Source organism: Dermochelys coriacea, chromosome 5 (genome assembly GCF_009764565.3).
Source record: "Dermochelys coriacea isolate rDerCor1 chromosome 5, rDerCor1.pri.v4, whole genome shotgun sequence".
Lineage (NCBI taxonomy): Eukaryota > Metazoa > Chordata > Testudines > Dermochelyidae > Dermochelys > Dermochelys coriacea.
Window position 1 is genome coordinate 102,659,286 of NC_050072.1, and position 27,168 is coordinate 102,686,453.

At 39.3% G+C, this 27,168-nt stretch overlaps 1 protein-coding gene across 9 annotated transcripts in view; it reads left to right on the top strand.

The window, feature by feature from the left end:
* SMARCA2 (SWI/SNF related, matrix associated, actin dependent regulator of chromatin, subfamily a, member 2) overlaps window positions 1-27,168 on the top strand; it is a 176,673-nt gene that overhangs the window by 121,719 nt on the left and 27,786 nt on the right. For 8 of the 9 annotated variants that reach the window (XM_038401726.2, XM_038401720.2, XM_038401725.2 and 5 more), the window contains 2 exons: window positions 7,448-7,666; window positions 22,442-22,659. In XM_038401726.2, the coding sequence (XP_038257654.1) occupies window positions 7,448-7,666; window positions 22,442-22,659 (437 nt within the window). Of the gene's footprint in view, window positions 1-7,447; window positions 7,667-20,532; window positions 20,641-22,441; window positions 22,660-27,168 lie in introns of those variants that run through there. The other variant, XM_038401730.2, reaches the window with a different exon arrangement.

Consider the following 27,168-nt stretch of genomic DNA (forward strand, 5'->3'; position numbering starts at 1 on the left):
AGCATTTCAGCCTACTTACTGCTTTCGGGCTATTCTCCACCTTAGCCTCAGTGTGAAGTCTCAGCCTTAGCTTGGATATGCCTAAGGCTCTTGATCCGTATGTACTCTTGCACACAGATGGTTCAGTTTGCAAGGCTACATCTTTGCCTACTCCAAATGTGGTTCAGGACAGTTTACTGTACGACTCTTCACCTCCTGGACAGATTGGTCTGTCTTCCTCAACTGGTCCTGGACTCCCTGCAGTGGTGGACGTGTCTAGAGCATGTTTTGCCAGGGTGTTCCCTTCGTCCGGCACTTACCTAACAGATCTGTTATCACTGATGCTTCCCTTACGGTTTGGGTAGCAAACTGGGGGTTGCTGATAGTTTGAGCAGGGTGGTGCAAATCAACATGCTGGAGCACTGTGCCATCTACAATACATACCACACTTTTCTGGACCATATTAGTGGTCCATACACTTACTGACAATACCTCCATGATGTATTCTGTGAACAAGCCATGGGGAGCATGCCCCAGGATGCTCTGCCATGGCGCAATCAGTTTGTGTCAGTCCTGCTTCAAGGAGAGTATCACTCCTATAGCTGACCACTTGCCTAGGGTCCAGAATCATCTCGCAGACCATTTCAGCAAGAATTTTTCCCTGAGTCACGAGTGGTCTCTGAAGACAATAATTCTCCAGGTCATTTTCACAGCTTGGGGCATGCCAACGGTCAGTTTGTTTGCTACAAGGGGCAACAGGAAAGGTCGTATGTTCCGCTCATGACGGGGCATGATGCCCCTCAGCGCGATGCTTTCCTTTTCAGCTGGCATTCAACTCTTGTGTTCGCTTTTCCCCCCAATCCTGATCATCCCACAGGTCATCCTCAAGCTGAAAGCAGATTGGGTCAAGTTAATTCTCATTGCCCCAGCATGGCCAAGTCCCACGCTGGTTCTCTGACCTTCTCACTGTGAATTCAGCTTCCCATATGCCTTCTTCTCCATCCTGACCATCTCACAGAGAATCACGGTGACACCTTACATCTCATGACGAAGCTGCTTCATGATTTAAATGAGGAGGAAGAGGGTGTTAGGTGGCTGTTCAACAGATCCTACTCAACAGTAGAAAGGCCTTTACCAGAATGGCCGATTTAGCAAAATGGAAGTGTTTTTCAGTGTGGTCATTGGCCTGTGGAATTCAGCCGTTGCTGGCCTCAATCCAGGACATCTTGGAGTATCTGGTGCACCTTCAGTCGTCAGGACTTGTACTTAGCTCATTGATGGTGAATTTGGCAGTGATATTGGCATTTCATCCCCCATTCATGGAAGATCGGTCTTCTCCAGGGCCATGCTAGCAAGATTCTTAGAAGGGCTTTTTTGTCTCCATCCTCCAATCTGACAGCTGATTCCTCTGTAGGACCATAACTCAGTCCTAGCGGCTTTGATGGGACCTCTGCGTGAGCCCTTGGCATCTTGTTCCTTTCCCTTTTGTGTCAGAAAACTGTTCCTGGTAGCAATAACATCCACAAAAGGACTGTACGAATTTCAAATTCTGTTGCACAATTCTCCATTTCTTGCTTCACTTCATCTGCTTGTGTCATATGCAAATCACACAAAGGGTCAAGCAGTCTCTTTTTAGAGATAACGTCCCGTATGAAGACTGCATATGAAATAGCTTCAGCTACATCTCCTCAGTGGGTCTGTCACAAGGGAGTATACTCCATCAGGGTGATGGTCCTTGGATTATGGGCAGTATGGCCTAATGGCCAGAGCCGGTAGGACCGTCCTTCCGCACAGGGCAGCAGGACCTAGCAGCCAAGAAGAGGGTGGGTTATCACCAAGGGGTGGGTTGGCAGCTGGGGTAGGGAGACCCAGCCCCTTCCAGCTCCACCGGATCCCAGCCCAGGGCCCTATCAGCGGTGAGAGTTTCCGTCACTGGGTCAATGGGGATCTATCTGAAACATGCTGACCCTGTTCCTAGTTCCACAACCAGATCAGTGTCTACTCCCCAGGAACTACTTCCTACCTGCTCCGTAATCTGTAGGCCCTCTGTTCCTCCGGGGCAGTTGGCAGGCTAAGCTCCTGAGGACTGCTTGTGCTCATGGCTTCTGTAGATAGCCTGGTATTTGCCTGGGTCTCGGCTCACCTGACCTCTGCAGTCTGGGGCTTCAGCAGCTCCCAAGTAGGAGCTTGCAACAGGCAGCCTCTCTCCTCAGCAGTCAGCCCAGACTGAGCTGGGCTGCTCCCTTTTATACTGTGGTTCCAATTGGAGCATGCCCAGCAAGGGTGAGGGGGCATGGCTTCCTCAGCCCACAGTATGAGGTTAACCCCTTCCTGTCCAGTGCAGAGCAGGTATAACCCCTCATAAGGTGCTTGCTCATTCACTGAGACTGCAAGCAACATTGATAGCATTCCTCAGTGACTTCTCAATATTGGACACTTGCAGAGCTACTGTGTAGTAATCCATCCATACATTTATGAACCATTATGCCATTACTGCATCTTCCAGGGTAGGTGCAGAGTCTCACCTTCTGGGGTGGGTACTTCTTGTGAGTCACCTTAGTGGACTCACAAGTGTCCACTGAGGAATGCTATTGACGTTGCTTGCATATAAAATTTATTTTTATTAAACAAAACAAGACCATAATATAATATAGGATCTACTGTGCCATGAAAGCTTGACCTCAAAAGTTGAATGTTTTCCCCCATATTCTTTCTTTATGCAGAAAAGGAGCCTTCTATTCAAAGTTTTTGATAGAGGCTTATGAATTCAGCATTTTTTTTATTTTAATGTTTTAAGAGGTTATAATAAGTTTAGACCACCATATTTTGTATTAAATTCAGATTTCAGTTAAAGTTCATTTTTAAAAAGAAAAAAACTTCTTATAATTTAATTTATTATAACGTAAATAACAAAACCAAAAAAGTGATTTCAGTAATAAAAATCAGATTCTCTTTTTCAAAAATTCATCAATTTTTATCTGCTGTGAAGGAAAGTAAGGAGCTGACACTAAGCGTTAAAAGTCTGGAAATTAAGTTAACCCATCCATCAAAACCCAAGGAGTTAAGGCAAGCGTTAGTGGATAGAAAATGCTTTAATTGTTAATAAAGTAAACTATTATAGGTAGACACATTGAAATGCAGTCTGAAAAGTTATGGTCATATTAGCATTGGGGATGAGGGTTCCTTTTTTCTCAGTAATATTAATATAAGGTGTACTCTGTTAACAAGGAAAAAGGTGTTTGTTTTCTGTCTGCCAGCCCTGTACACTGAGCCTTGAGATCTCAGTCAAGTTGGGAAGAAGAAGGTTTCCTTCTCATGCATCATCACCAGTAATAAAGATTCTGCTTTCACTGATACCTGTACAATCCTGTTCCCTTCAGTGGGATTGCACAGGTATAAGTAGAATTTAACGAACTACTATATTGATACATAAGAAGGAATAGAATTTAACTGCCTGTCTTAGCTGAGCTAAGAGGAGTAAAAGGCAGTAATGTATTTTAGTCATGAATGTGAGAATGAATAGAGATGGGAGCTGACTGTTTAGCAAGAAGGCGTTATTTGTACACTCGATTTTCAAATTATAACTGTTCCTTGGTCTAGATCCTCATATGCAGCTGGAGAGCATGCAAAACCACCCAGGAAAGGATGTGCAAAAGTGGCTTTTGCTTCCCTGATTAGTGCCAGTTGTGTGCCAGGCCAGCCCTCCGGCATAACTCAGAGAAAACTGAAGGGGCTGATATGACAACTAGTGATCAGTGAGATGTAAAGAAGCTGCAGCCACATTACTTTCCTGGCCATGTCTCGTGTGCTGGCAGTGGAGCACAGGGGTGTAGAAGCTACTTAGCAAACCAAATGAGCCCCCTGCATTGGTGTGATTCTCTCATAATCAGTTACGCTACAGCACATCTGTGCCCAGCCACATTGCATCCCAGTATCAGGCCTTTACGTTGAAAATATTCTTTGTACTGGTATTAAGTAAGAATAGATCATAGTCTCTTAAACGTGGCATTTACAGCCATGTCATTAGCACCGGAAAACAAGATATTTGTGTCTGAGATATTCTTAGCTTACCTTACCTTATTCATAAATACTTCTCCATAGTATGCTATCACTGTAGCATGTCTTACAAACATTTCTGTATGCTGTGATAATCAATGGAGTGCCTCTCCCTCTTTTTATCCCACAATTCCATCCTTTTAGAATCTTTTCAACTCCTTATTCCACACACAGGTAGCACTGCCTGCCCAGAGGCTCAGGACATGAATTCCAAACAGACCCACCTGTTGGGTCTTTCAGATTTACTATAAGCCTCCCCACTCCACCTGGATCTCCTAGTCAGCAGCAGGAAGCACTTCCCATTTCTAGGACAAGAAGTATTGCATTTAATCCTCCTTCAGTGTTCAGCGTAAAGATTTATAGGCAGGTTTCAAGGCAAATGCTTCTTTCTTGTTGAAAGGTAGTAATAAATTGAAATTCTTTCTTGCTTTTGGGTGCTTACTTGTAATTCTGTCACACAAAGGTATTTAAAGGACTTGTACGTATGGACAAATAAACAAGAAATACCAGCATTTTGTCAGATTTCTTTTCAGACATGGCATTAGATATTAAAGAAATTGCCTAGGGCAGTGGTTCTTAAACTGGAGTTTATGGCCAGCCGGAAATCTTTTATTTAAAATAATAAAAATAATAATAATCCCAAAGACTTGTTGCTTTTGTGTGTGTACCATTTCAATAAATAAATGGATACACACATGTAGTACTCATTGGAGATCTGACCAGCCTTTAAGACAGGTGTCTGTGAAACTAAATGACTGGATCTCTGCATTCCCTACAGTTCTTTCCGGTTATTTAACTTTCAAAATAACTCTTTCATTCCCTCCCACCACCCACTCACTACAACTGCTCCTAAATCAGATCCAAACCTACCTTGAATTTAGGGAAGAGAAACAACACAGAGGGAATGGAAGTTTTCTACCTAAATTGGAATAACTGTGGCCCCCTCAATGCATTCAAACACATCTGTCCTCTGGCTCAACAATGATAGAATTATGTGTTTTCCTTCCCTTTTCCCAGGCACCCAGTGGCATGATATCACTGGATGCATAGTGATAGTTAACAAATTGTGAATATTGTGGACAACCCCTAACCCTCAGCTATTATTGACTTTCCTTGTGACTTGCTGCAAGTGTTAGCAACCTTATTTTCTGGTTGCACCCCTAGAAGAATAGAAAAAAATCAGCCGTGAGAATTAGCTGTGTCATTGAAATGTTTATTAATGTGTTGCAACAAATCTTTAACTTTTCCTGCCTTAATTGATAAACAAAATAAGGGAAAATATAAACTTGTTTTTAGTTAAAGTATAATATAAATAAAGCCGTGTCTAGTGCTATTTTTTAACTAAAATAAGGACTCCTAAACTAAAATCATCCTTTGAAATAGGATCCTAGCACCCAAAAAGTTTGAGTTGATACTTTATTTGTGCTATTTTAATTAATTTTCCTTCTCAAAGCCAAAATGGCAGTATATTATTATCCTTATGCTAAAAATAAGTAGTTGTAAGCTCCAGATGAGATCCATCCCCTTTGTTGCTCCTTTTTAGAACCAACACAGTCATAATATAGAAGGTGTAGGCTGCCTGTTTCATATGTCAGCAGTTCAGGATATTTTTGAAGCTGATGGTTTTAGGCCCTGATCATGCAAACAAGTACATGCTCAACTTTACTTACATGGACGTGTTTGCAGCATAGGGGCCTTAGTCACTAGATTAGTTTCACGCATAATCGACGTTGCTGTGGGTGCATGTGTATAACCTCTGTATAGTACCAGAGTTGCAGTGAAACAAGGTAAAATCATTCATTGTTTTATCTGTCTGTCATTGACATATAGGAAGATTTCATCATAGGTGTCCCAGTAATGCAAGGGTTTTTTATGAGTAGCTTTTGGGGAAACAGAATCCAAACTTGTAATCATTTGTAGTCAGGCTCAAGGAGAGCGGCTTAACTTTTTTCCTCTCACATTTTCCCTCAGGAAAGCATAATTAATATGCATTTTAACATAGCCTTTCAATCCATGTCTTGCACATGGCAAATCAAACACTTCTACAAGGGTAAAAAGTTAATTATTTAAAGGATGCTGATCTATGCAACTTATGGGAATGGTGTACTTTACTAATCCTTGCTACTAAGTAATCAAAACAGGCCTGTTGAGGCCTTTTCTCTGATTATACCTGTACATTCTTTGTCAGACCTGTCAACAGTTCAAACCCATGCTAGGTTGCCAGTTAGTTAATACAGAAATTGTCATATTTTAAAAGGGGAATAGAAAAGTCGGTATTATGTAGAGTTATATTTAAAATGCATGCAATGTAAGGAGGTTCAAGACAGCAACTTGATCACTTGTACTTTGGTTATCACAGAGGTGTGAAAGGATGATGCTCTTCAATTTGCACTAGATATAGTACAGTGTGTAGCCACAACAGAATTAAGAATGGATTGTTTGTGAGTAAAAAGGTTTGTAACAAGTCAGTGACCACAGCTGTAGCAGCTTTCAGTGTTACAGTATCTTGGCGTTTTTAACTTTCTCTTATTGTTTTTTCAAAATATGAAGTCCACAAATTTTGCAACCACCTAATGGTCATCTACTTAGTTAATGGGAATTGGGAATCCAAATCCCATAAGTAGCTTTGAAAAATCTCAGCAGTCTACTCCATTTTATGGAATAATCACTTGCCAAATATGAAAATAATCCAGACATCTCTTTGAGTCATAAAAACGTTAGTGCTGTAACACAACCTGATACTTCTAGGATTCTTAGCTTTTTAAGTAGCATAATCTGTTTTTTGGGGGGAGGAGGGGGGTTAAAATGTATACGTGGTGTTCGAGTAAACATCTATCAACATTCCAAGTGGATAGCATACGGGCTCTGACAACAAAGAGACAGAGTATCCTCTGAATAGGATCGAGGTTTAGGAATTTCTTTATTCCAGTTTAGAGAATTCCCTCTGCAGCTTTGGGCATAGGTTTCTCTTCAGTAAAATGAGAATAAAACCTCAAAGGGTTGTTATCAAATAATTTTAGTTTTTGTAAATCACTTATATCAGTGATAATAGACTATAAAATGTGTGCAAAAGTAGAGATAGCATTTTAAACAGTAACTACCCCACTACCGTTATGGCCTGATTTTCAGGGGCACTAAGCATCTGCTCCTCCCATTTACTTCAGTGGGAGCTGTAGGTTCTCAGTACCTCAGAAATAGAAGCCACTGTGTCATAACAAATCTGAATTAAAGATTCATGACCAATTATCGTGTATGGATATTCCTCGTTATAAATACTCCATAGAAGTATGGAGAACTGGGGACAAAATGTAGTCAGACTGATTTAAAAAGAACATTATGTAAAACTTAATACAGTATTAAATACCCAGCTTTCCCACACTGGTCTTAACAACTGTACTGACTGCCCTTACAGCGTATGGACATGGATCGTCGCAGAGAGGATGCCCGAAACCCCAAGCGCAAGCCTCGCTTGATGGAGGAGGATGATCTGCCATCCTGGATTATTAAAGACGATGCTGAAGTGGAAAGGCTCACCTGTGAGGAAGAGGAAGAAAAAATATTTGGGAGGGGGTCCCGTCAGCGCAGAGATGTGGACTACAGCGATGCTCTCACAGAGAAACAGTGGCTCAGGGTATGTGCCACATTTTTCCTTTCTGACAGCTGGTATTTGTGGGAGTTTTTTGTTTTTTTGGGGGAGGAGAGGGTTTGTCAGTGATGATTACAAAGTTGGAGTTAGAGGAATGTGTGGAATTAAAAATATAAGTTAAGTTGCTGGAGCCAGGTACTTTTGCTAGACCTGGAATCATTATTCCTCTCTGTGTTGCAAATAGTCTATTGCCATAGATCTAGCTATTTTTCACTCACATATTGTTGTAATTTTTCAGTGATGCAGATGCTTTTTCATGTTGTCTATCAAACCACTGATTACTGTGGGATAAAACAAGACACAAAAACACACTGAACTTAATTAGAAATCCAGAAAACTTTGGAAAAGTCTTCTCTCACACTTCTTTCATTTCCATGTGTCTGTGCATTTCCTGGTTCCAGTGAGATCAGAAAACTTCCAAAAGAGACTGTTCATTGAAAGATTTCCAGGCAAGAGAGCCTTGACTCAAGAAGCCAAACTTAGCTGATTATTCACACCAAACCTCTGATTCTTTTGAGATGTCCCTATCATCCTATACACACATCTAATAATCTTCTGTGCATATAGCCTTTCAGTGGGTTATTATTTGTTTGAGGGTCGTAGGAAGTTGATGATTAATCTTCAGAAAGTGTTTCCAAAACCATGTAAGAGACTTTTAGCATTCTTTTCTCAACTAGAATTTCCAGAAAGGATTTCTAAAATGTATACATTAGTCAGCAATCTGCATATACATACCTACTGTACTATAAGTAGGCGGTGATCTATTAAAGTATCAAAATTGCACACTTATGTGACTGACAAGAGCAGCAGTGGACACTGCCAGCGTGAGCATATATTCAAAAGCTAACCAATTAGCGTGAGTGTGTAGAGGAAAGAGAGATTGTGGTGTACAATCACTAGGTAGGTACGTGGACAGACCCAGCTGACTTACATGGCCTCCATCCAAGCATGTTGGTTTTAGCTAGAGCTTGTCTACATGAACACTTAGTTCACAGCAGTCTAGGGTGTGAGTCTACCCCACAGCTAGCCTGCTGTAGACTTATTGTCCATGTGGCCCCTGCTGATGCATTTGAGAGGACTAGATCAAAGCACTTTCACAAACTATTAATGTGTGTTAGCAGGGTCCACACGGACAGTCAGTCCATGGCAGAGCTAGTGTGGGGTAGATTCACATCCAACTTTGCAGTAAACTGTTTGTTCATGTAGACAAGCCCCTAGACTTCATTGTGAGACATGAGGCTAAAGAGCAGAGCCAAATTCAGAACTGGTGTGCAAAGAGGATGAAAGTTACAGGAGATGTTGCTAAATGAGTGTAAATCTAAGCAGTTAAGGAAATCTAGTGGCAATTGCACATTGAGAGGATTAGAGGAAGATGAACATAATGTCATCTTAGGCTCCCTTTAGATTCCCCTAGGTTCACCCAGATTTCATTTCATCTCACGAGTGTATGTTGCTATCTGAAAAGTTAGGTTACAACAGGGCACACCTGGGGAAGTGAGTTACTGCAAGTATTAGAAGGAAAGGCTGACATGTAGACTCTGGTAATGATTTCATGACTATTCTGACAGACTTATGACATTGCACAACGCCTGTGCACCTGCTGCACGGTAAGAAGACCTTGCTATCAGGTGGATATTGGGAAACAGAATCATCTGACATTTGATACATTTTATTTCTCAAGTGTTTCATTACTACAAGTTTTTATTTGACTAGTTACTATTTGTCATGTGCGGGATGGCAGGGAGAGAGATGCGTTGTGTTCTCCACTCAGTTTTGCCTCTTATATGAGCAATAAAGTTTTCCTACATCTATGAACTGGAGTACCTAGGAGATTATAGATGATGAGATGACAATCTTTTAAATATATACAACTACCAGAGTTTATAATTAGCTTTACCCCCAAGGCATTGCCATTGTAACATGATCACATGCACATTGGACAAAAATTTTAGATCAACCGTTTCTTGCTAATGAGAACATGTGGACAATAAGTTGCTTTAAAGTAACAGTAAGGCTTTCCAAAAAATACACACGATCAAGTAAATTCTAAATTAAGAAAACAATTTTGTTTTTAATTCATAGCATTCTTCTCTCTCACAGATCTGTTACAATAAATACTTTCAGTCTGCTTGCAGTATGGGGGCAAAACTAGACCTGTCAATCACTGGCAGCTGAAGAATACCCCATAGTTCCCTCCAGTTTATCTGCCTCACCAATGGGTGTGGCTCCCCAAGATCACCCTAGCTTTAAATCAGGCTGTGCAAGGGCTTATTTTTATGTGGGATCTTTGTATACTTTTGTATACTTCGTTACTTTTGCATTCAGTCAGAATAAGGTATTTTAAGGTATAATTTTGTAGCCATGGCTCTTAATTTGATTGATAGTGGTTTTGATTAGGTAATACAGATTTGCTCAGTGGGGTATCTGCCTTATATTCATTATTCATTCCAATTTAACCTTTCTTCTTATGGCTCTTATATTTATCTAATCCGAATGTTTATCTAATCCGAATGTTTTACCCAAGCTTTGTTGGTGGTTGTGATATAGGAGATAAAAGATAGATATCTGTAAAATTGGGTAAAAGTTGTTATATGCAGAATCCTCTCACACTATATGCATGAATCTTTTTCTGATTTCCATTCTTCCTTGTTCCTCTCTCCTTTCTAGTTCTAGTGCATAACTTTCTTTTGTATCACAAAGTTCAGTGAATTGCTGAATATCTACTTAATAGTCACATAAGTGATTATTTGCCCAGGGGCACTGGAAGAAAAATGCATTCCAAACTAAATGGAGTGCTGTGAAGTACTTTATTGCATATCCAATTGAATTTAACCTTTTTACAAAAAAATTATTGTGTTACAAAAATGTATCCCTCTGACCCAGTGTCCTGAACCCATGGATACCAATTACTCCATGATAGAGATCACTAAATCACAAGTACCAAACCTGCCTTGCTATATAGGAACCTGAGCCTTTTGCCTGTGGGACTACAATCTGTCAGAGCAGCAGAAGTTGGGTGTGAGTTACTTCCCACTGGAAGAAGGGAATATTGAATGATATGATAAATGATCTGGTGGAGAGTACTGCAGGTCTTCTCCCATTGTGGTTCTACTGATAGCAGATTGAGGAAGGAAATTAAGCTAGCCCATGGCTTGCAAGTTTGCATGGAGCCTGAGTAGTTGTTTATATTACTTGTACTGAAGTCTAGCTGCAGTTGAAAGAAATTCAAGAAAATAAAAGAAAATTAGGTGTTCTGACTGTTACTTCTAAGTTTTAATGAAACTAAAACTAATGATACACTTTAGATGAAGCGAGCTTTCCTTCATTAGAAAATAGTGAGTTTGAAGCATGAATGAGAACCAGAGAAGTTTATCCACCCAATATTGGTTTTTAAGCAAATAAACTGTCTGCTGGATACCTTCTGCCGTAAGTATTTTGAGGCAGTACCAAAAGTACAAATGTTGGGACTTAACAAACAAGCCTTGAAATACTGCTTTGTATTTAGGATGTGCTCTCAAGAAACAGATCCAGAGTCCCAGAAACTGGTTTTGTGGAGGGAAGTCTTGAAAAGAGAAGTTCTGAGTGACCATTCAGGAGAAACAAAAAGCAGTAAAACATTTTATGGTTTGTTGATGGGATTTTGTTTCCATTTTCTTTTTGGTCTGTTTCTCCAAAGATTTTTAAAGAATATCTGAACAAATATTACTATAGTTTCGACTGGTGCCTTGAATACATTCTCCTCTAGGAAACATTCGGCTAATAATGTGACATAAATGTGTAATGGGGCACACAAGCCTCCATGCAAGACAGGAAGGGGTTAATGGGCTACTGAAGGCCCAATTAATCAAAATTAAGACACCTAGAGTAGGCAGCAGGCTTCCAGGGAAATATAGGCCACCCTCCAGTTGGAGGGGAGCAGGCAGAGAGCAGATGTGGAGGGCTGGCTAGGGCTAGGAACTTAAAAACTAGTGCCCAGCAGATCTTCCAGAGCAAGGGGAGTGTTTAAATTTGTGTTGTTGTATACTTGTTTCTGACTTTGAGTGCCCCAGAAAGAGGAGAACTGTAAGAGGCCTAGCTGGAGGGCTAAATCTGAGCAAAGCCAGAGGGCACTGGAAATTGGAAAGAGCAGTGGAAGAGCAACTGGGAAACTGATGCTGAGTGGCTGCTACACTGCACAACGCCACAGGGAGGTGCTCCGGTAAGGAATGTGCAATAATAAACATCCGCTGGTATTTTTAACAACAGCATTGTGAGCAGCAATATTTAGCCAAAGTGAGCTGCATACTGTTTAGAACAAGGTTTTTAAGATGAGTTTCCAAAAGTCAGCCAACTTGAACTGAAACTACAAGTTCTATCTTTTAATGACAAGATTTTCACTGTCAGTTCTTCTCAAGCAAAATTTTGAAACCCTCAGTTATCTAAGCCTTAGGTTAAGTTACTGAGATGGTATTGCTTACACTGAAATTCAAAACAGTTACTGAAACAGTGGTGCTCTAATTATTGTTAAACCTTTCCCAGACTTCCATAAAGAGAAAATCCTCATTAAAACCTTAAAAAGCACAAAGATGGAATAGTATTTTGGGATCTGAGTCAGAAAAAACAAACACTTGAAAGCTAGTTTTCCAGAATATATGTGCAAAACTCTTCTAAAAAAATATTTTAATTTAGTTCATTTTCATGCTTGTGAAAAGTGCTGGGTTTATGGCATTGGAAATTAAGAAGTGTCTGCAGAATAATGACAGCACAAGCAATGGCAGTGCAAGCTGCCCCACTCTGTCTGTTAATGGACCTTGATCAATACAGGAGGGCTTACTCTTTCTCTGTGTCATTGGATCTTTTGCTTCTCTGAGATTGCAATCAGTACTGATAATTATGATAGTGGGTTTTATAATGTAATAGGATCAGAACTGTCACTACCGATTCTTAGGGTTCTGAACAGTGATTGAGTAGTAATGGGTTTCCTGGGCTGGATTTGAATTTTTAACAAAGGTTACATATAACCTTCCAAGCAGCTTGTCATGTGTTTTGGCCATAAATACTCATTCAGGCCTTGTCTTCATTGCCAAAAGAGAGATGTAGTTTTTTGTTTTGTTTTTGTTTTTCCACTCGAGGTAGCTGCCACGCATGAGCTACCCCAAGATAAACAGCGCGAGAAGCCTCCAGGCTTGGCATTACTGAGTTTATCTCATGGAAAACTGAAGTTCCTGGTCTTCTCTGTGTTTTTATCTCAGAGTAGCTCATGCATATTAGTTACTTGGAGGTAAAAAACTTCACTCTTTCAGCAGTGAAGACAAGGCCTCAGTCTGTAGCAAAAAGAGAAACGTTCAATATTTTACTTTACCATTAGTACCAACTTCTATGGCTTTCTTTTTTTAATGGGATGAGTCTTGAAATCAGACCAAAATAGGCAGTAGGCACCTACGTGGGTGGGACTCTGTGCACAAGCACAACCCTATGGACTTCAGCGAAACCTGAAAAATAAAAACGTTTGTAAAAGTATGCACATTCTTGAGACTTTGCAGGATCAAGGCCTTACTGGATAATTTAAATATAAACAAGATTTGTTTGTCTCAGTAAAAACAATAAAAGAGACACAACTGGCAAACGTATAAACACTGTTTAAAAGCTGGACTCATCAAGATGGTTTTGCCAATTGTATCCATCTGGAGGCAAGTAAAAACTGGGAGAGCTCTTAAAAATGTAACCTCTAACTCACCTTGAAGTACTGAAAATGAATAGAATGTTCTGTCTATTGTACCCTGGAAATGTGGTTTTGTTTAAAAAGAATTAAAATTCTCCTCAAGTCGTTCCAAAGATCAACAAAATTAGTTTTATAATTTTATGTTGTAATTAAAATTGAGAGACTTCTACATCTTAGAAATGGTGGAGAAATGGAAGACTAGTGTATTGGACATTCATTTTAGTTACCTCTGGATTAAACATAATGAGACATCACAAGATGGAGCTCAAAGCGTTGGTGCTCCTTTTTGGCTGCTTAGTGCAAGGACGTTGTTGCTCCTACTGGACTTTGTCATCACACTGTGCTTTCTGTTCCTCTGAGAAGAAACTCCATTTAAACTCCTCTTCGGTCATTGAGACTGTGACATCTTGGTTTCCTCTGTCTGTTCTTCACCCAGCACCTGACTGGATTAACTGTAAAGTGGTAGGATCTTTTGGATACTTCTGCCATTAAAGGAATAAGATCTACTGTGCCTCTCTCAATGTTCCTTATTGAGAAACACAGCAGTAGAAAGGGCCTGGCAATGTGGAACTCACTATCTGACTGATAGAAAATAGCTAGGGCTGTCAAGTAATCTAAAAAAATTAATCGCAATTAATTTCGGTTTTAATCACACTGTTGAACACCAATTAAAATTTATTAAATTTTTGATGTTTTTCTACATTTTCATATATATTGTATTCTGTGTTGTAATTGAAATCAAAGTGTATATTTTTATTACAAATATTTGCATTGTAAAAATGATAAACAAAAGAACTATATTTTTCAGTTCACCTCATACCAGTACTGTAGTGCAATCTTTGTCATGAAAGTGCAGCTTACAAATGTAGATTTTTTTTGTTTATAACTGCACTCAAAAACAAAACAATGTAAAGCTTCAGAGCCTACAAGTCCACTAAGTCCTACTTCTTGTTCAGCCAATCGCTAAGACAAACAAGTTTGTTTACATTTACAGGAGATAATACTGTCCTCTTATTTACAATATCACCTGAATGGCACTTTTGTAGCCAGCACTTTAAGGTATTTATGTGCCAGATATGCTAAATATTCATATGCCCTTTCATGCTTCAGCCACCATTCCAGAGGATGTGTTTCCATGCTGATGACGCTCATTAAAAAAAATAATGCATTAATTAAATTTGTGACTGAACTCCTTGGGGGAGAATTGTATGTCCCCTACTCTGTTTTACCTGCATTCTGCCATATATGTCATCTTATAGCATTCTCGGATGATGACTCAGCACATGTTGTTCATTTTAAGAACACTTTCACTGCAGATTTGACAAAACGCAAAGAAGGTACCAATGTGAGATTTCTAAAGATAGCAACAGCAGTGTACCCAAGGTTTAAGACTCTGAAATGCCTTCCAAAATCTGAGAGGTATGAGATGTGGAGCATGCTTTCAGAAGTCTTAAAAGAGCAACACTCCAATGCAGAACCTGAACCACCAAAAAAGAAAATCAGTCTTCTTCTGGAGGCATCTGACTCAGATGATGAAAATGAACATGTGTCGGTCCGCACTGCTTTGGATTGTTATCGAGCAGAACCCATCATCAGCATGGACGTATGTCCCCTGGAATGGTGGTTGAAGGGTCATATGAACCTTTAGCGCATCTGGTAGGTAAATATCTTGCAATGATGGCTACAACAGTGCCACGAGAATGCCTGTTCTCACTTTCAGGTGACATTGGAAACAAGAAGTGAACAGCTTTATCTCCTGAAAATGTAAACAAACTTGTTTGTCTGTACGATTGGCTCAACAAGAAGTAGACTGAGTGGACTTGCAGACTTTAAAATTTTACATTGTTTGTTTTATTTTTGAATGCAGTTTTTTATGTACCTAATTCTACATTTGTAAGTTCAATTTTCATGATAAAGAGATTGCACTTCAGTACTTGCAATAGGGGAATTGAAAAATACTATTTCTTTTGTTTTTTATAGTGCAAATATTTGTAATAAATAAAGTAAGCACTGCACACTTTGTATTCTGTTGTAATTGAAATCAATATATTTGAAAATGTAGAAAACACCCAAACATATTTAAATAAATCGTATTCTATTATTGTTTAACAGTGCGATTAATCACAATTAATTTTTTTAAATCTCTTGAAAGATATAAATGCAGAGTGTTGCAATTAGGTGGTTAAATTAATTCCTCTCTTACTATTTCCTCTTTGAGAATGAAATGGTCCACTGAGTTTAACTTTATTATTTTTAATAAGTGGTTAAAACATTTGCTCAGTTTTATGTTGACCTTATTCTTTCTCTGCAACTTGGACAAAATTTTAAATGGATATTGCATGACTCTTTCAGCTGCTGGCTCAGGGTAGAGTGATTTAAATCATGGTGAAAATCGGTGCTTAAATCACGTGACTTTTAAAAAAAAAACAAATTAGGTTGAGCTTTGTAAAATTAACTTGAAAACTTGTGCTATTGTAATTTAAGATTAAAATTTATCATGAACTAATTTATAAATGCTGCTTAATGTGCCACAACTAATAGAGGGTTTGTTGTTTGCTGTTTACAAAACTGTTTTAGACAAAACCAAAATATTGAAAATTTAAGGCCCTCATCCTGCAGCCATTTAAGTGGGTATGTAACTTTACTCATCAGTTAACCCCACTGATTTAATGGGATCACTCGTGCTTAAAAGTAAGCATGTGTATTAGTGTTTAGAGCACAGAGGGCTAATATTGTATCTCTATTAAAAACTTTCTCTTCATGGCATAAAATCTTTCACTTCAAAGCAAAATGCTTCAGCGTTAATACTGAAAAGTTATTTAAACTTTCAGTACACTAATAAAGTTGTTGTGAACTTTTATGTACACACAAGCCAAATTTAGGAGCCTAAAGTTAGATTTTAACCCATATTTAGGCATCTGTTGGTGGAATTTTCAAAAGCAAAAAAACCAAAAAAACCCCAAACACAACATAGAAGCACAAGTCCCATTGTCTTGAAACTGGAAAACCTGATGGTAGAGTATAGCCTGGTTGAAGTATTTCAGCTTTCTTGACTTCTGAAAGTTCAACATACTTGAAGAAGGTGATGTGAGTTACAGATATAGCTTATGCATTTGCTTACCAATATTGTCTTTGTGAAGGGGTTTCAAGTGGGATATTTGTCCATTAATATCCCACTGTCTTGTTGAACAGTCACGTCTAAGTCCCAATTCAAAACCCTAGAATTTCTTATTGATTGAAACATAGGATCATATCAGATTTCTGATGGGCCTGTGAAAAGTTTTAATTTTGGGGCTTTATTTAAAATAGTGTTCTATGAAGAGTTTCATTGTCGGTTAACTAACACTCCAAGGGGCGGGGGGGGGGGGGGGAGTCTGTGTCCTGGCCAGCAGTGGTTTACCTTGGATTAGATAGTCTTCTTAGTACCCCAGCTTACTTCCTGGCATCCTAGGCTTGTTGGGTTTATTGCCTACCAAAACCACCCACAAACAAATGAGAAAAGAAGCTTTTTAATGGGGTGGAAGAAAAAAAATGCCATAAGCAGCACATTAAGACCACAGCAGAAGAGGAATCTCTAGGACCGTCAATCATTGGCATATCGATATTTGGAAGGAAGGGTTTCCCTGTGCTTCCAGGCAAGATTTTTGTTTTTGGCCTGAGGACCTGACAGTTTTTTCTGTTTTGCCTGTCCTTTGGTACACCTTCAGTGAAGCAACAGAGAGTCTGGTGTGGTACCTTAAAGACTAACAGATTTATTTGGACATAAGCTTTTGTGGGTAAAAAAAACCGAGGTTTTTTACCCACAAAAGTCTCTGCCCAAATAAATCTGTTAGTCTCTAAGGTGCCACTGGACTCCTCGTTGTTTTTGTGGATACAGACTAACACGGTTACCCCTCTGATGCTTGGCACCTTCAATGAAAGTATTTAACTGGACAACTAACGTTCTAGCATAGCAGCAGGATTTCTTTATGTGGTTTTAAGAGATGTCAGGCACTGTGTCTGGAGGGAAAGGAGCCAACTATAGCAGCATTCCTGGCAGAGACTGATTAGGCTTAAGAGTGAATGAGAGTGGGACATTAGAAGAGATGCTTGTTCCCTGCAGTTTTCTCATTGTAATCCAAAAAAGGCTACCTGATGATCAGTGTGTTCAGCATTATCAGGGAGTCTTATCACGGTGGTATTCAGCCATGATTGAAGTTGACTTTTGAAGGTTCCCACCATTTCAGGTTAGGGTCATTTTTTTTATGCCACTTAATTTTCTAATACCTGTGCCTAATGGTGATCTCAGAGCAAAGGAAGTTACTGTGTATCTTGGTCCATGACAAATCTCTTATGAGGTAGTGTCCTTTAATGATGAGAGAAAGGGATTGGAAGTCAAGCTACTGAGTTTCATACTCATCTCTGCCTTTGATTCACTGTGTGATTTCAGTCAAGTTACTAAAAAGAAAAGGAGTACTTGTGGCACCTTAGAGACTAACAAATTTATTAGAGCATAAGCTTTCGTGAGCTACAGCTCACTTCATCGGATGCATTTGGTGGAAAAAACAGAGGGGAGATATGCATCCGATGAAGTGAGCTGTAGCTCACGAAAGCTTATGCTCTAATAAATTTGTTAGTCTCTAAGGTGCCACAAGTACTCCTTTTCTTTTTGCGAATACAGACTAACACGGCTGCTACTCTGAAACCAGTCAAGTTACTGGATCTGTGCTTGACCTAATATGAGTCTAACCACTATCTAAAATTACTGCTCTAATTTTTAATTAATTTTTATGGTGCTTTGAGAGCCTTTCATGAATGGTGCTATGCAAATACAAAGTATTTGGTATTGTCATTACCCACTTTGTTATAAGATACAATTTTTTAATTTGTTTAATGTAATATCTTTGATAGTCTCCCCATGGTGTGTTTTTGTTTTTTAAATTCTGATTTTGCCTGATGGGTGCATCTTGTTACAGCAGGATTCCCTTGAATATTATAGGGGTGACCTAAGGAAGGCGTCAGGACTATATATGTTACTGGCTGTTGGTGCCATAAGTCTTAAGTGAAAATGTGCACCTGTTTTTTCTCAGCACACTTCACATGTTCAAATTTTCCAGACTCTCAACTAAGTGAATGTTGAGGATACATCTATAATGTTCATATTGTTCAAAGGGATGAAACAAAATGTAAACAAGTTTGACCTTCCATATTTTGCTTGTAGGCCATTTGGGGTGGGGCAGGCCCACTCTTCTCGCACTCACTTCTGTCTGGTTGCCTTCAGAAAACACTGTAAGATTTATCTGGCCAAACTTTCCATAAAGGACAATTTTAAGTTTTTTCCCTTTCATCCACTTTCAACATCCACATCATCATATCTCTTTAGAATTCTGGTGCCTGAGCAGTCTCAGGGTCTTGGCTCCCTAGCAAGGAAATGTTTCTTGCCTTAGTATAATAAGTATGCAGTGAACCAATATACTTCAGAAATGCACTGCCTGCTGTAATAAGTACATGGTTATTAACAGGGAAAGGTTTTTCCTCGGTATGAGCCCAGCTGCTGAGGTCCTCACAATTTCTATTGGCTTCATTGAGAATTGAGGGCGCCCTGTGCCTTTCAGGAAGTGCTCAACTCTTTGCAGCATTGGGATCTACATGAGCTTGGTACAGCTTTCTTTCATGATAATAGGGTCCAAGCTTAATTGTAGTCACTCATCTCGTTTTCTTTAGGCAAGGAAAGTGTTAAACTCTTATTTGTACACTATTTTCCTGACTCCCTTTCTACTTAACTCACTAATCCAGAGGCAGTTGAGCATGGGAGATGTCTTTGTGCTGTGTCTTGCACTCTTGCGTAACACGTCATCAGTCAGAAACTGGGGATTTGCTTCTGGGATTTGTTTCACTACTGTGCTGGTAAAGGTTTGGAAAGGCATTCTGTATGGCACTCTAGCTCTGTGTAGTAAGGTTTTCTAGCACAGAGCTCAGTCAGCTGCACTGGTTTAATCAATCTGTCCTCATTCATATATAATATATATTTTAAAAGATTATAAATATCTCTGATATTTGACTTGCGTGTAGTTGTATTCAACTTTTTGGGCAGCATAAATCATAATTTTAGCTTTGAATTTTACAGTATAATCCAAGATATTAATTTACCATTTGTAAATTAATGTTAGTTAGCTGTCACTTGTACATTAACTACAGTATTTGACTGTTCTTAGTGTAACACTGGTTTCCTGGTGCCTGCACTACAGCTTTAAATTAAGGAAAAGAGTGTCTGAAGTTACATGTCTTTGTACATGATTTTGAGAGCTAATTTTAATAACATATGTCTTATACATTAGTACTGAAGTAATTTTTTTTTAATATTCATTTGCAGAGTTGTAATGTACTGGCTATTAATTCGCTGTCATTTGTCTGCTAATCACAGATTTACTGAGCATAAGAGCAAATGTCAGCTGGTTTATTTGTGTTTTTATTTTTTGGTTTTGATGGGATTGAAAATGTGTCTTTAAATATACTGAAATGTTCTTGTAACGTTACCCTTTATATCGGCCTGTAAAAAGTAACAGTAGATACATTTGCGCCTTTAATTGTTGCTCAGGGTAAGTGAGGTATGTGGAGGCTCTGGGATGGAGGTAGTGCTTTTGTTTGGGGGGTTTTAAGAGAGGCGGGGGGGAGGATTGGCAAGCAAAGTCCTGTTCTAGAAGCAAAATATTCATTTTTAACAAATGCCCATTTTCTAAAGCAAATTAAATTAGAATATTTACCTTGGTTTTTATTATTTTAAATTCAGAGTAGTTTTCATAGTAATCTGTCTCAATAATCTGAACCTATCTGTACATAAAAGAACAATAAAATTGCATTGGGTAATAAGTACAGTTTTAAAATGCACATTGTTTTTAAATTATATATGAAATTGTTCAGTTAGCATTTTAATTATTACGAGAATCAATAACTGCCCAGCTAAAAATCTATTTGGATGCCTGGAATAATAAGGGAAAATATGATAAGTAGTTGTCAATATTAAAGCAGGCTGAAGGAAGAAGGCTTCGGGCCTTGTAGTAAGTAGAATGAAACAGCAGATTTGAGTATCCACAATTCTTTCAGTATTAAATTTTCAGTAAAATAAAATTACTTGTATATGAAAACATAGCCTTTCCCCAGCTCTCTTTTTTTTCCTGATCAGCTGATGAAGAGACTAGCAGCTCGCTGCTTTGCTGGCTTGTTAATTTTATCCCCACTAACTGTGATTTCCGATAGCCGGCCTGCTGATAGTGGTAAGGTAAATATCCTTTTTCATTGCCGTCTTGAAGATTCAGTAGAACTACATCACAGGCATGTGTAGGTGTGTAACACATCAAAAGCCGGTGTTCTCCGTATTTCTGTGTGCAACTGAATGCTCAAGGAGAGCAATAACATTAACTGTTGACAGCCTTGCATGCTGTATTTATTATTAGCATTTCTAGCTTCCAAGATTTACGGAGAAATTTCTTTTTCGTAATCTTCGCTAGATACAGTGGTATATAGTGGGTGTCCTGCTTTAGCCAAATGAATATTAATGAATTTGTGTGCAGATTTTTTTTCCTTCCTTTTTCTTCCTAACTCATCAGATCAAGCCTCTTTCATAATGGTTATCTGAATGCTGTGGAAGCATGATGGAAATTGTCTTTTGATTATTAAGGCCTAGTTTCAGGCTGTCCCTCAGGATTCTGTGTTCATGTTTGTTCTAAGGATTTGCACATCGGAGGATGCATAGGAAACAGATTTTGAAATCCCACTGGCGTTTTTAACATGCCAGGTTGTTTTGTGTTGTGCACCAGGTTTTGTTCACAAAACGTTTTTCAAGATACATTGTACACAAGTGAAAGAAATTATGTCTGGGCTGTAATCACTTTTTTAATATTGATTGTTATACTCACATGATCATAAATATTAGCCATGTTTGGTGCTGTGGAAAAATGAAGGTAATTGCCTTATGATTAGAGCTCTTTCAGCTACAAGAAAAGATTGATTAGCATTTGCATGTACTCAAGGCAATATTGAGAGGCAAGAGAGACAAATATCAACATCAGTTATGTTCCGAGAAAGCATTAATCCTAAAGCCTAATTTTAAGATTTTGAATATTTTTTGTAGTCTCTTTATACTTTCTTACTAATTTCAGTTTTCTTGTAACCAATTTGTGTTTAGATATTTTGGAGTTATTTTCCCGCTCCCCCTCTCCATTGGGGGTTTGTTTTCTGGGGGGCTTTGAGGGTTTTTTTTCAAAAGCAAAAAAAAGTTCAGCTTGTTTTGTCACATGGATCTGTCGGTATATGAGCAGGTTCCCTTTGTACCTGGTTTGTTTTTATAGACACTTTATTATCTCTCTGCATAGTGCTGCTGGCTCTGGTTAAAAGCACACGTTTGCAGGTAATTGGAACTAGAGTTTATTGTTTGTGACTGTTCTTTTGTTTTTCTTTTTCCATGCCATGATACAAGTGCTCTTTACTATAAAACATCATATTGTCACCGCTTCTGCCTCTTCACTTGTTATTATACTGAATGAAAATTGCACAACATTTTAGAGGTGGTTTTAATTCTTAGGTGATTTGTAAATTAATTTGAAAATTCTTTTGAAAGAGACGCCTGAATCTAGTATGTTCCTACTTAAAAAGAATGTATAGAAAAAGCTGTGTTACTTTCTTACATTGATACCTTATGTGGACTGTCCTGTCTGCAAACACTCTCATTAAAATCTTTTTTAGAACATAACTGTTACTAAAACAAAGAAATTAATGCATGTCTTGCTGTGTACTTACTAGCGTAGTGGCATAGGCCCTCAGATATGGACCTGTAACTTGCAAGATGGAACTGAGGTTCAGTTTAATATGAATCCATCTGTGGTGAAGGTGTTTTTATAATTATTTTAAGTTTAGTGACTTATTGATTGCCACTCACTGATTTTTCTGTTGAACTCTTGTTTATAAATAGACTTATTGTGTTGAGTTGTCTACATCTGACTGGTCTTTTAAAATGTGATTTATATTCTTTGCATCTTTGGTTTTTTTTTAAAATATAATTTTTCTGGATCCATGGTTGATAGGCAATTGAAGACGGCAATTTGGAAGAAATGGAAGAGGAAGTCCGTCTTAAAAAACGAAAGAGACGAAGAAATGTGGATAAGGATTCTGGCAAAGAAGATGGAGAGAAGGCAAAGAAGAGGAGAGGCAGACCTCCTGCAGAAAAATTGTCACCCAACCCACCTAAACTGACAAAACAGATGAACGCCATTATCGATACTGTGATAAACTATAAGGACAGGTGAGCTCTCAATTTTGTAGATTGGTTCTTTGTTGTTTCCCAATCTTTTTAGGGTTGCTGACAAACCATTTCTAGGATTTCAATGGTGTGTTGTTTTTTAACTGTAAATAAAAATGATCTCACTTTGGGGCTGGTCTTCCATGTACATAACTTCCATTGGTACACACTGGAACTTCTTGAGAATTTTATTTACAAGAGAGGTATATTATCTCTTTGTTTGGAAATTCCACTGCCCTGTACAAGAGAAGTATTTCTTAGTACAATGCACTCCATTAACCAGATGTAGATAATCCCAACAAAACCTCAGGGGTTGGTTGGTTTGTTTGTTTAATAATCAAATAGCACAAACCAGATACAAAATATTTTCATTTTCTCTACTCCATTTACATCCCTGACCGTTTCCCTTCTCTTAATTTTTGTTTCTCTCTTCAGTCCTAACTTCCTGACTCCTACCCGAAGCCATGGGGTCTAAAGAAGAGTCTTCCTGATGGCTCAGACTATTCCTTTAGCCTAATGGAGCCTCTTGCCTTAATGATTTAGATGTAAATCTTTCCAACACATAGCTACTGTTTTATTAGTACAGGTTCTCATGTTGGCACTTTAAACAATTCTCCAAACGCTATAGGGATGGAATGAGGAGCTCTTGAACTGACAAAGAATATGCTATAGAAATATTATATGGCACAATAACCAACCATCAGTGGGCTTTGAAGCTAGCTTCCCATTATAAGCTAGTATTCAGTATGCCATCTCTGTTAACTGCCTCAAATAACTGAAGCCCTGAAATTTCACATGACACCTCCTCCTAAGATAAGAATTGCTTTTCATTCAGATTTTCAAACTAGCTTGGCCTACAGATTCCAGATTTGTATTTGTTGTAATTTTCTTTTATACAGTGTTTTTGCAGTGAAATTACAAAGGTTTATAATAGAAATAGCTTTTTAATATAAATTGCATGCTAAAATAGGAAGAAGAAGTTAACAAAGAGTAATTGGAGCAGGGATATGAATAGAAGGCACAGAAAGGCAGAAGAGCCCTAAGGCAAAGAGGAAGTGTTTTTTTTCTGTTTCCTATATCTGGTTTTGGCTGAGAATTGGAAAACCAGCAATCTTGCTATATTGCTTAAAGAATCTGTGTGTTAGACAGTGTCTATCTGAGGAAGTTGTACCAATTTTTAACCAAAGGTTTTGCGATTTGGTTAAATAAGTGCAGCCCTCTTGTGTAGATGCTCTGATTTCGATTTTAATGCTTTGTATCAATTTATCCTAAATCTGTAAGGAATTTAACTTAAACTATAGCAATATAAAGCACTGTCAAACTTATTTAAGAGGGCTAGATCCACAAAGGGGACTTCAACTCACTGTTGCAGTGCCTAGTATTTTGGTGCCCTGCCGCCTAATGTAATCCACAGCCCTGAGTTAGGCACTCAGCCACCCTGTTCAATGCCTGAGGAGAGTTAGGCACCTAGGAATTGGATATACAAAAACCATATACAGCATGTTGAGCAGGGAGCTACCTACACTAGCCGATAGGAAATGCTGAGGAAAGGGCTACAAGCTAAACTCCGCTCTTCAAAGGGAGTTAGGGGCCTATCTCCACTTGGAATTCACAGCCATGAATCCTCTTCTGGAGCTAAGTGTGTAAGCCCTTTCTCAGAAAAAATGAAGGAAATCCTACCATTGCACTTATAACATTTAGCCCAGTGACTAGCATACTCACCCAGTGTGTGGGAAACTCAGGTTCGGTCCCTCCTCTGCCTGAAATGTATTTTGAATACATATCTCTTATCTTACAGGGCTATGGCATATTCTTGAGTGAATCTCTCCTGTTGAAGCCATTCCACTTTGTATTAAATAGAGGGCCAGTTGGGGCAGTCCCCTCAGTTAATGGAAGACAAAAGTTCAAGTCCAATGATTCTTTAATTATTTATCTGCAGTGGAACAGCTTCAACAGGAAAAATTGAGAGAAACCCATCCCAGAATATACCGTAGCCTTCTGATGTGGGCTGTCTAACCACTCTCTGGTTTCAAGATGGGATCAATTGAACACCATACCATCAACTTTGGTACCATTTGTGGGATGCCCATTGAGTCCGGTACTGACAACATGAGCATTGGCACAGGCTGTCTCCATGCCATTTGCATTCCAGGCATCATTGGACTTGCTCTGCCTCTCTATTCCTGATTCTCCAATAATTCAGGAGCATTCAGCTGCTTTGCCTTTTCTGCTGAGTCTTTGATGCCTCCTGGACTGGTCACAGAATTTTCTCTGTCATCAGCACCATCTTCCACACTGTCTAAACTTTGAGTGCAGAATTGAAGACAGCCACCTCCTCAGTACCAAGGGGCCTGTCTGCACATGTAATACCTTTTGGTACCAACGATGATTTTGGTGCAGACCACATCTGTGGGATCAGTGCCAGCAGCAGCTTTGATGCAGAGGTCTGTTCTGGTGCTGAATGGGAGTGTGATGCCCCTTCCAGTACTCAGGGTGTCATCCTGGGCACCAATACAACCTGCCTATTGGCTTTTCAATGAGTCTGGACATTTGCTTGCTCCTTCTGTTTTGGCAGCTTCATTTGCCACTGGACAACTTGGAAGGTTTTTCAAGCTTGGGGACATCTTTCCCCTCCATCGGTTTTGAGGGACTGCTCTTCAGTCATTGAGACATCCTAGGTATCACCACCAATACAGAGATCAGCACTGCTCCCAAGGTAGGGATAGAGGCTCTTGGCCCAGTGCTTATGGGCCATCAATGCCATATCCTTATTCTCACGGGCCTCCTTGGAACTACTGGAATGTTCCTTGATCTGCAAAGTCCCAGTCCTCAGCCCAATCCTGAGGTGCTTGGCCTTAGCCTTGGACATTCAGGCCAAGTTTGTGTGAGAGAATAAATTGGTAGACATTCTCCAGTCCTCTGCTTCTGGGAGAGTAACTCTCCCTATAAATGAAGCACCTTTGGAACCTACAAAGACTTTTTAGCATACCCCAGCTTCCTTACTACTCACAGCAAAACATAATGATAAACAGTATTATGTCCCAATGTAGCGTTTTGAGAGCTTCTACTCACATCCAGTCCCAAACTCTCCCAAATGGTAACAGAAACAAATGAAAAGGAGTACTTGTGGCACCTTAGAGACTAACAAATTTATTAGAGCATAAGCTTTCGTGAGCTACAGCTCACTTCATCGGATGCATTTTCCACCAAATGCATCCGATGAAGTGAGCTGTCGCTCACGAAAGCTTATGCTCTAATAAATTTGTTAATCTCTAAGGTGCCACAAGTACTCCCTTTTCTTTTTGCGAATACAGACTAACACGGCTGCTACTCAGAAACAAATGAGAGATTGTCAGGGAAGATACAAGTCCATTCCTAAGGACAAAGAGTCTAAGAGGCTGGATTTGTTGGGAAGAAAAATGTATTCAGCTTTGTCATTACAAATGCTTATTGTGAATCAGCAGGTTCTGGTAGCCTCCCAATTTACAAAATCATATTTAGATACGACCAAATTTGTAGATAACTTGCTTCAATCCTTCAAGGAAGAGTTTAAGGCATTCATTGCAGAAGGCTGTCTTGTGGCCGGGATGCCACTGCAATCAGCACTGAATGTGGTGGACGCATCTTCCAGAGTTATGGTCTCCACTAGTACAGTAAGAGCCTCATAGTTGCAGAACTCTGGCATAGCTCCTAAAGTTCAGTGGATTATAAAGGACTTACCATTCAATGGTCAGTTTTTATTTTATGACAAAACTGATGAGATATTACACTCATTTATGGACTGCTGGGCCATTAAAACCTCATTGGGGGTTTACACCTCAAACATAAATGACATCTCTTTTGGAGATCAGCAACAATACCATTTCCACTGTACTTTTGAAAGTCATCCTAACCTGCTAAGCAGCAAGACTTCCCCAGGAAGGAACATAAGTCACAGAAGAGAAGGCCTTCTCGGTCCAATTTTAAACAGCCTGCCTGTCCTTTGGCCAAGCAGCCAGTTTGACGGGCAGATCAAGAGCAGCATTCCACTTGTGAACCTCCTGGCCATATCTCCACCTTTTAGGAACAGGCTGTGCTTGGAAAATGATAACCTCAGACAAGTGGGTCCTAAGCACTGTGGGATCAGGTTATGTCATTCAATTTCTGTCTGTCTCTCCTTTCCATCCTCCTACTCTATCCCTTCTCAGGGACCTCTCTCACAAGTCACCACTCCTCCAACAGGTCCAGACTCTGCAGGCTTCGGGAGCTGTAGAGGATGTTCCCCTGCAGCATCAAGAAAACAGATTCTACTCGCAGTATTTCTCGACCCCCACAAATCAAAGGGAAGTGTGAGGCCTCAATCATCAAGATCTCAACAAGCACATCAGATACATGGCATTCCAAGTGATTACCCTAGCTGCTGTTTTCCTCCTTTGATTCACAATAACTGGTTCAGATCAGAAGTGTATTTACTGATGTCTTCAGAATATGTTGAGGAGCACATCTGAGAACAGAACAAGAAGCTTCCCTTCA